Source organism: Pundamilia nyererei, unplaced genomic scaffold (genome assembly GCF_000239375.1).
Source record: "Pundamilia nyererei isolate P.nyererei 1_Seehausen unplaced genomic scaffold, PunNye1.0 scaffold00109, whole genome shotgun sequence".
Lineage (NCBI taxonomy): Eukaryota > Metazoa > Chordata > Actinopteri > Cichliformes > Cichlidae > Pundamilia > Pundamilia nyererei.
This window is the reverse complement of record NW_005187510.1, coordinates 299,234-308,966: the sequence shown is the minus strand read 5'-3', so window position 1 is coordinate 308,966 and position 9,733 is coordinate 299,234. Positions and strand designations below refer to the sequence as shown.

Genomic DNA, 9,733 nt, shown 5'->3' with positions numbered 1-9,733 from the left:
ACTTAAATTAAACACCAGCTCTTGGTGAACAGGCTGAAAATCTTCACACCGTGTAATCTGTTGAGAACAAAATGACACGACAGTGGGGGCTGGATTCAAACTCAGGCCAAAAGTCTCCCAACAGCGGCTGTCTCCTGGTACCTCATCCACATTCTTGAGGCTGTTCTGGGGGACACAGCGAACCTTTTTGTAGAGGCACGTATGAATTTGCCATCCTGAAGGTTCTGGGCTACCTGTGCAACCCCACTATCATTCCGCCAGCAGTGACAATTACACTAGCAACAAACAAGTCTGGAGAGGAAGAAGAGAAGTGGTTTGGGCCACCACCTTTAAACTCTTCTATTTTGGGTGGGGTGGGGGGTGGATTATTCCCTATCCGGCACCTGCTGATCTTCTTCATGAGTACCAAAGCAAGTTTAACCGACTTTGTGTTAAATCTGTGATTTTTATTTTATTTTACTCTCTCTATAAAACATAAGTTGACCTGAATAGAAAATGAATCTAGTTTTCTGACTGTTATCACCCCGTGTGTCCCTTTGTTCCCATAATTAAACCTGGAGGAGTCCAGCTGAGGTGTCTTACCTTCTTGCAGCTCTTCTCTGTTTTCTCGCTCCTCGGCGTTGCAGTTTGGGGGATTAAGTGGTTGATAACAGGTAACAAAGACAGGCTGCTCAGGAAGAAATTAAGCACCCGAGAGACTCGGAGCTTCTGGCCGTGAAAATAGGCGATATACGAGAGCAGCAGCCCGGCTGTGAAGAATAAGGCTGCAACCATCGCAAGGTCTCTCTGAGCAAAACTCAACACCATGTTGGACTTCTTATAAAGGTACGTAAAGCTTGCTATTCCCAGGAAAGTCCACATCTTTTTTCTTTTTTTTTTTGATTTACAAAAAAGTAAATTAAGGCTAAAGTTCAAAAGTAGGAAGAAGAAAAAAAAGGTTTTAGGCTGACAAAAAGGTTCAAATAATAATTGTTGTATTGTATTTTTTTTTTTAGGTTCCTCTGGAGTAAATTAGTGAGCCCGGAACCAGCAGGTATCTTTGTAAGTCGTGGTCACCGGGTCACAGACAGCCGGAGTGATGCTGCTGAATATTTTATGACAATGACAAACACGGACCACTTTCGATTGGCTGCTTTCACATTCCGCCGCTCCCATTGCTCAGCCCTCCAATCAGGACAGACGTGATGGTGAGCAGAGCTCACGCTACGAGCTGATTGGTTGATCACGCCGGCACCGGGCCTCTTCTGGCCTGCTGATTGGACGGCGGTCCAGTAGGATGGTAGTATGATTTGATGTCAGTGGAAAAGGTGCGCTTTCTTTCTTTTCTACAGTTCAGAGGCTGAGTGGGAGCAAAGAGTGTTCATGTGGGACAGGAGTCCTGCTCCGCGTCACTCATAACCGCTGCCCACGCGCTCTGACCCGAGCAGATAAGAAAAGCCGCCAGTACGGAGTAAATCACAAATATAACTAGCCTGGACTAAAACACACCATAGTGAGAGTTTTAACGTCGACCGTCTTCACGTCAAAGCGGTACTTCAAAGTCCAGGTTTAAACCCTGAATCACACGCCCTGTTATCCGGGAAAAGGTGCAGAGTGAGAGCTCTTACTGAAGACAGCGCTGTCAGCGCTGTTTACGTAATACACATCCAATCAATCGATCAATCAAATCGATGATATCACACAGCTGGAGAAGCTGTGATAATGAGTCCTGTTTGTTTGGGTAGGATTAAAAAGCTGCTTCAGTCTGTAAGAGTTCAAATTATATAGAAAAAAATATGAAGAGTTACAAAGTGTGATGTTCTAATACATACAACACAGTCTGAGTTAAAATGCCTTCATCTCACATGTAAACACCTAAGTCAGCCTGCATATGTTAGATTAGATCTTTATTAAAGTCTGTTTTCATGCAGAAATGCGCAGTATTTTATAACTCCAGCCTCTAAATCATTTGCTGCATTTCTCACTAGAAGTGTTTTTTTTAAACACTGCTAATTAAAACATGTCCTTGTAACTGTCTGAAGGTCTTACTTGGGACTAATAATAGTGTCTATTTCACTCCTTTTTTCTTAAATATTTCAAACTAATCAAGAAACTAACTACTAGATCAGTCCATAAACTACACCAACACATAACAGGTAAGAGGTATTTATGCTGTTAGCTTCAGCTCTGGAAGGGGCCTTTGTTTTTATAGACTTATGAATACTTTTATTGTGTAATTTTAGTATTTTTGTGTGATTAAACACTCTGAATATTACTTCCACTAGTGTTGAATCTATAAAATGACTAAATTGTTAGTCAATGATTAATATATCTGAGCAATGTAAATTCACCAGGTACACACTGTGCTATAGAAACCATGAAATAACAGTGTATGACAATAATAACGCATGCCAACAACTCCTCAAACACATATTGACAACATTTTTATTGAATTTAAGTGTCACTTCAAAAGTTTGCGTGACTACAAATGCATGACAGGACTAAATAAAGTACAGTGTTGAAAATGAGTGGGCTTTCCTACAAGTAAGGCATCACCTGACGGCCAATGCTGCATATGCAGAGGTGTTTTGATCATATGTAGTGGTTAAAGACGGAGTCATACTTTTCTTGCTTCCCTGATGTTACTTCTGGCTCACCGTTCTGCTCGATGAAATCCTGAAATAACAAAAAGACACATCATGTAGAGTTGCTACAAATATAAACTCCAGTTTAAATATAAGCTCAAGCTGAGTCTTACCTCCATCTCCTCTAAGGTGGCAGTACCATTCTCCACCTTCTGTCCGAGGCCGTGACTAAAGCTTGAGTACCGCTCCTGTTTAACATTACACATAAATTGCATTTTCCTATTAATATTATTAACGTATACTTTACACTCAAGTAGCTGCACACATACCTGCATCATACTAGCAATAACCCCATCCTCAATGATGTGAACGGCGTTCCTGAGTCCTCTTGCAAAGGCGTCCATGACTCTGATGTGACTAATGAACAGGTCCTCGAGGTCAGTGGACTCTCTGTGCGCCTTTGCAACAAAGTTCAATCCTCCTGGATGCAGGCCGCCTTGTTCAACAATCACCTGGACACACAGAGGAACGAGGAAGTTCGATTATCTCTCATCTAATGTTATTAACAGTGAAACCATTGATCTAAAAATTCCTCCTTTTTCATCCAATTCATCCAAGCCAAGCTTTGTTTTAATCTAATCTAGCATCATTCTAACAGATGCTAGATTAATGACTGATTCATCTAAACTAGCCATAGTAACTCATAAAGTGCAGTTTTAGAATTTTTATTGTTTTGAGCTCACATAGATTTAGACATAAAGAATAAATGTAATATTGTGGGGACCCAGCAATGCATAGCTAATGTTAAATATTGGCTTGTTGTCCAGTACTAATGTATTATCTGAAAAAGGCTCACTGCCAGTAATGCACATGCCAAGCTTCAACACAGACTGCACTAGATAATTTAGATAATCTCTGGTACTGGAAGCTTTCTGGTCATTTTCTAATAATATACTATTGTAAGTGACCAGAGTTCTGTTGACCAATCATCTTTGAGTAGGCTTTAGTTTCACACTAAACGGTCAATATGGATCGCAATCATCAGATATTCACTTGTAGCCAGGTAACACTGGAAGAGATAAAAAAAACAACAAAAAAAAAAAACACTGGCTACTGCTCCAAGTAGCCAAATCAGCAACCAACCTAATAAGCTCTCAAATTACTGTCATCTTCTGTCCAGTCTGCAACATTTACTTAGAATTTCATTTTATCAGAGGCAGGCAGACCAATTTTTTTGATGAGCATTACTGTATGCCATCTCCCAAGCACAAATCAGATTATAAAGCTAGCAACTACCTAGCTAACAATAAACATGCCACAGCACTTAGCTGCTAAAGACTTTTTCTACACTTTCCTAATGAGGAAGGAAGAAATGTGCCTGCCTGACAGAAATTTCCAGTCAGCAGCTAGCTAGTGAACAGAGGACTCAGCTAATAGTAATACATATTTTTACTGGACCCCAACCAACCTACACTACCTCTAAAGGAAGAGTGATCGCTGGATTTATATTTGTTGTATATTGTTGTACATGCGAGGCATCAAGAAAGTGTAACCACCTATTTAATCATTCCAACTGCTGCAGTTTACCAAATCTTGTAAATTTCACCTAAAATATAGCAAACTTAACTTATATTGACTAACATCACTTTAAATAAACCGTTATATATTTAATTAGCTTACTTTCATGACCAAGGTGGTGTTCCTGATGTCCAGGGGGCACTGATCTGTGTCCCACCCCAGGTAAGGTGTTGGAGTCAATCGATCCCAGCATCCCAAAACCGTGCACCAGCAAGCAAGAATGATTAAAAAAACAAAACAAACAAAAAGCATGAACATGCTACAAAGTTAGACTTCGGTTACTTCACAAGAGAGTGACTCACGCAGATGCCATGACAATATCGTGTCCTCCTAGAGTGGTGTGGTTGGGCTCAATTTTTAACTTAAAGTCACTGTCCAAACCAAAATGCTTTAGGAATCCTATAAGACTCATAGCATCTACAGAAAACAACAGACATAAGATGCAACACTGAAGGAGCGTATTGGCTTAGGTTACTTTATGATGAGCTTTGGAAGCCTCACTGTAATCATACTGGTGTTTGCTGGGCTCCTTTTGTTGGGGCGCAATCAGAAACTGACAACTCAACCCAATCTTCTCTTTGTAGTCTGCAGACAAACACGCAGACATGAAACAGAACAGACACAGCTGACAAACTCAAAACTCAAAGCCTGTCTGCTGTTCACGTGCACACTTACTGACAGCCATTTTGAAGGAGATGGCCATGTGATTGAGTTCAACAGCAACATCAGTGTTATGGATGGAGTGGAAACCTCTTCCTCCCCAAAAAACTAAAAAGGCAAAAATGTGCCGATTAAAGCGCCACTTACACAGAAGAGTCACAACATTACAAGATCGTAACCATCAAATCCATCATACCAAAGTTTTCTGCACCCAGCTTCTTGGCAATTTCCAGACTTTTTTTCACCTGAGGACCAGCATAGGCCAGCACATGGCAGTCAGGGTTAGTGGCTGCACCATTCATATACCTGTAGTACGATGTTTATAGACAGAAATCTGCATAACTGACTGAACCATTCATAACTTTCTGTGCTCCTGAAACTCAGGTTTAACAAAAAAAGAAAAAAGTGAGGTTTAAGGTATGACTACAGTGTTAACCTTAAGTGAGTAAAGAGGTTACAGGTGATCCACAGCAACTTCACTCCAGTCTGGTTCTGTAGCTTGAGAGCCAGGTCTGTTATTTCATCCAGATTGCGGTTGGACTCCTCCAGCGTGGAGCCCTCAGGGGCAATGTCTCTGTCGGGGGCACAGGGCTAAGCACTCAATTTCAGAGCACCAGAATAATACAGTATACAGATACTATTACCACTGAGTGAAAACACCCTCTTATCTCCCAGACCGTACAATTATACATAAAATTGTCGCAGAAAACATGTAGAAATAAAAGCATATGAGGTGATTATACTGTAGATAATGAGGGAATGTGGATAAAAATGTTCGTAATCCTCATATAGTTAATGCAATACTTTTGTTAAAACCCTTCAATTAAAACTGAAAGTCTGCACTTTAGTCACATCAGGACCTTTTCATTTTAAAATCATGATGGTAGTGTGCAGAAGCAGGTCTACAAAAATACTGGTGGCTGCCAGTGCTACCCCTCAGCCTCATCGTAGATGCACCTACAGTATAAATTAGATAATGTTAGGTCATTTTGAGAAAACCTGACCTCTGACCTTGAATTCAAGGCCACCGAGACTGAAACTCTTCCGATTGTTAGTAGATGCAGCTTTGGAATGAATGTGAAAATCCTATCTCACCTCATTCTCAAGTTATCGCATTCCCAAACTCAGATGTCCACGCCATGTAAGAGCTGAGTTTGTGTCTGTCCATAATTGTGACATGGATGAAGTTCCAACCATATTTTGAGCCTAATCAAAGCATCCTGGTAGTTCTAAGTATATCTGAAGAAAACTACAGCCCAGACTGCACTGGCTATTTTCATGAATTCAATGTATAACTACATGCACCCCATAAACATGGTACATTATGTTCTTCTACATTCCACCAGAACTTTGTCAGGTCAGGGTGAAATCAAGATAACTTCAGCTTTCTTACCTGTCATGGAAAGTGTAATATTTTACCTGTGAAAACAAACAGACGTCAATGAGGAATTATACTGTGATCTGGTCAGCTCTGAGATATTAAAAGCCTCACTCCAAGCTTGGTGAAAAACTCAAAGGCTGCACAGAGTCGCTTCCTGGCTGATTTCATAGGAGACCCTTTATTCCAGAGCCGGTGGTGGGTTGGAACTCCAAAAGGACCGGCACCTACCAAACAGAAAACAAGGCACTATTACAAAGGAGATGTGCTGATCTGAGAAAAGTAAAACTGTTTATGTGTGCATGAGTCAAAGCCTGCAGGACACATTTGTAACCATCGACCCTCAGACTGTTTAATGACTTGCACGAGTGTTGGCTAAATCGCAACATTACCCGGTCCACAGAAAGAGTGCCAGTAGCAGACTGAAAACCTCAACCAGTCCTCCATCGTCCTCCCCATCAGCACCTGCACACAGGAACACCGAGCTCCACACAGCCTCACACAACTCTAATTGTGCAGTCAAAACCATGACACAAACAGAGTTAGGTCAGCATGTGATTGTATTAACCTCCTGAGTGGCCCCGGAGCAAAAATGTACAGCTGACATTATGATCTTTTCCAATATCAAACTAAGACGACTAAAAACATCTGCATAGGTAAAGCAGTTTAGGTTGTACTGTGCAGTTAATTGGATTTTGAAACAGTGTGTCCTGGAGCATGCCATTATTAATGTCGCACTTTAATAACAAACAAGAAATAATTACATCAAATTCCAATTATTTGCCCACTTTGGTTTTCTACCCCTGAGTCTGCTTGACATATCTGTGTGTGTGTGTGTGTGTGAGTGTGTGTGTGTCTCTCACCTACCTCTTCTGCACTGTAGTGTTTAAAACACATGACATCACCAGGTCCAGCGTCGGGTTTATACTGGATTTTGGGAATTCCTGTGCAACATGTTTTTTAATATTTGTTTTAAAACATCCTAAGGAGTGACAGCTCTTTCAATATTAACTTTGGAAAGACCAGCCTGAGGATAAAAAGGCTCACAGATTTAGTTACTGCCATCAAATCACATGTAAAACACATTTTACAGACTTGTTTTTACATGATTCCATTTTATCTTTTATCTTCTTGTTATCATATTTCAGTTACCTTTCTTATTGCCTGCATCTAACCTTTCATTGATTTATTTACATTTTTAATTTTTTTTTTCTTTTATAATTATCTGTGTGCAGGCATCGTCTATTTGTTTAAATTGTTCCCTGTGAGTATTCCTTTTGTCTGTTCTGGTAGTTCATTATTATTATTATTCATCTTGGGAAGATGGGAAGAAATACATTTTTAAACAAGTTATTTAACTCAGAGTGAAGATCATATAAGAGTGGTAAAAGACCACAGACTGCAGCAGGACACTAAGCTTTAAGGTCTATAAACCCTTTTGGCCTCCCTCCCTCACACACACTTTACCGTTTCAAAAGTCTCTGTTTACCTGCAAAGAACTTCTCCTGCGCTGCCATTTTTCGGTCCGCACTACGAGCCCTGCCAGCAGGCGCTAATTTCTTTCGTCTTCCTCCCTCGTTGGTTCCACTACGCGGCCTCTGAACACGTACAGGTTTTCAAGATTCAGCAAAAGTTCGTCCAATACCAAAATTACCTTAACTATTATCAGTGCATATTATTTGAAAACAGTGATATATATAATTACATCCGGATGTGGCGACCCGTATCGTCTTTGAATTTGAATCTACATGTTTTGCTTGTTCACAGTCACACTGCAAAATGGGCGCACTGTTCATTTGGACATCAATTTATTTTTCATTCACTGGTCAAGGTTTGATCTAGCTTTAATGAGTCAAAAAAACTTCATAATGGTCACAAAGTGATGCAACTATTGGATATAGAGTGCATTTTAAGTGCCACTTGTACATCTGTACAAAATAAGACATTTGAGACTGCATGCTGACAAATGTCAGGGTTACTTGAACAATTATATACCTGGCTTTAGGTTCTAACACATTTTAGTCACACAGACTTATAATGTCATCTATGAACTTTTACCTATATAAAGTATACAGTACTATAGTGGAAAAGGGGCATAATATTTACCTTAATACACTGCAACGGCTGCACAGCAGCCAGTGGGTTCCCATCTTTTTGACACTGGTCACATTCCAGAATCTTTAAGATAAAATATTTATAAAGTATGAGTTTTTATTCTTATGTAATAAAATTACTTAATGGCGTTTTCTCTGAAAATCAATCAATCTAGCAACAGTACTTGATATGGATGTCTTAAAATCTCTGCCAGGTGTACAGGTTATTAATGTAATTACTTAAACATATTTATTTCTATTTTGCTAATGTACTGTTTGTCTTTTAGTTGCTAATAAAAAAAATTGCTGATTTTAAACACTATTTAACTACAACACAAACAGTTAATACATACCCAATTTTTAATGTCAACCGTCATACTAAACCAGTAAAATCCGGAACACACTGCTGCTAGCGTTTTCTGTATGCCAGTGTGTCCTCCTATTGGACATGAATGAAACTCATGAAAGATCCTCCTGGCATCGTCCATGGTTTTAACTACTCTTCTGGTTCCAAAAAAAGAGTTCTCCATCTACAGAAAAAAAAAAACTATTTACAATGTATTTAACCAAATATGTGATTTGTTAATATTAACAAAAAATTGCTGACCATTCAGTTTGAATTTTGAGGCATATCTTCTGAGGTTTTGCCTCTGAGCCTTGTCATATTCTGAAGGGTAGGACCCAGCAGAAAGTAACGAGTATATCTCTTCCCATTTCTTCTCCATATCTACAAACGTAAACAGACATTTTCTTTTGAGCTTCAATATGTGCAGCAAACAATGCATACAATTTAACCGATTAAATAACCACATTACCTAAGTAGACTTAACAGAATATAACGGTCTTATCACTCAGCAAGAATGCACTGCAAACTTTCTAACTTTCTAGATAACATCATATGTGTACAAGCTTAAATCATGACTTGAAACTAGACTTAACCGAAGCTGCAAATTCGATAATTTTGTGGAAAACGCAGACAGCACGTTCACTTTAAAATTAACAAACATTCACAATGGCTTAAAAAAAATCAAGTATCCACGGCAATAAAGTATCAATACTTACCTATTTTCCAAATATCAAAAACGTAGCATGAAATTACAGGCGGACGCTATCCCTGAAAATTCCGGTTTTGTGTTGTGCGCATGCGCAGCTCATGCGCAGAAGCAATGGGTAGGGTGGTTTGTCAGGTAGGATGGATTATCAGAACACAACCGCATCATCGCTGCAGATGAAGGTTTGCACATTTTAAGTGGCAGTTGTAAATTTTATAACCTGTAAAGAGAATTAGTGAAACAAATTCATTCATTTTTCTTTCTACTATATCCGCCCGTCCCTTTTTTTACATGAACAACTACAGAAACCACTTGTTCTTTTTGATGGCTAAAACGAAATGGTGCTTTACCGCCACCAACTGGCAGGGAGTGGGAATAACAAACAAGAAGCGTTCATATTCTCTTAAA

At 39.5% G+C, this 9,733-nt stretch overlaps 2 protein-coding genes across 3 annotated transcripts in view; both read right to left on the bottom strand.

Annotated features, from left to right (window-relative positions):
• The window catches only part of sqlea (squalene epoxidase a), a 7,438-nt gene extending 6,245 nt beyond the window's left edge, over positions 1-1,193 (bottom strand). The window contains exon 1 of the mRNA XM_005741263.2: positions 583-1,193. Coding sequence (XP_005741320.1) covers positions 583-861 — 279 coding nt within the window. The 5' untranslated portion in view covers positions 862-1,193. The remainder of the gene's footprint in view (positions 1-582) is intronic.
• Positions 1,194-2,410: 1,217 nt separating this feature from the next.
• LOC102200686 (xylose isomerase-like) lies at positions 2,411-9,409 on the bottom strand. Of its 2 annotated transcripts, XM_005741261.1 has the most exons (17): positions 9,336-9,409; positions 8,881-9,000; positions 8,627-8,803; positions 8,287-8,358; positions 7,670-7,778; positions 7,048-7,124; positions 6,573-6,645; positions 6,295-6,407; positions 6,196-6,221; positions 5,239-5,376; positions 4,999-5,108; positions 4,818-4,910; positions 4,644-4,727; positions 4,245-4,288; positions 2,894-3,076; positions 2,738-2,812; positions 2,411-2,655 (listed from the first exon to the last, which is right to left on the bottom strand). In XM_005741261.1, the coding sequence occupies exons 2-17, from the start codon at positions 8,881-8,883 to the stop codon at positions 2,572-2,574; spliced, it is 1,461 nt and encodes a 486-aa protein (XP_005741318.1). In that variant the 5' UTR covers positions 8,884-9,000; positions 9,336-9,409; the 3' UTR covers positions 2,411-2,571. The 2 variants fall into 2 exon arrangements, with proteins under 2 accessions (XP_005741318.1, XP_005741319.1); XM_005741262.1 differs by lacking the exons at positions 2,411-2,655; positions 2,738-2,812 and adding an exon at positions 4,445-4,559 and having other exon boundaries at positions 3,012-3,076; positions 4,245-4,342.
• Between the last annotated feature and the right edge of the window lie 324 nt (positions 9,410-9,733).

What these genes read in the sequence shown, in the direction of transcription:
- LOC102200686 (XM_005741261.1), bottom strand. An exon ending in TATTACACTTTCCATGACAG is followed by an intron (nt 5,377 to 6,195) that starts GTAAGAAAGCTG and finishes TGCCCCCGACAG; the next exon opens with AGACATTGCCCCTGAGGGCT. An exon ending in AACCTCTTTACTCACTTAAG is followed by an intron (nt 5,109 to 5,238) that starts GTTAACACTGTA and finishes ATCGTACTACAG; the next exon opens with GTATATGAATGGTGCAGCCA.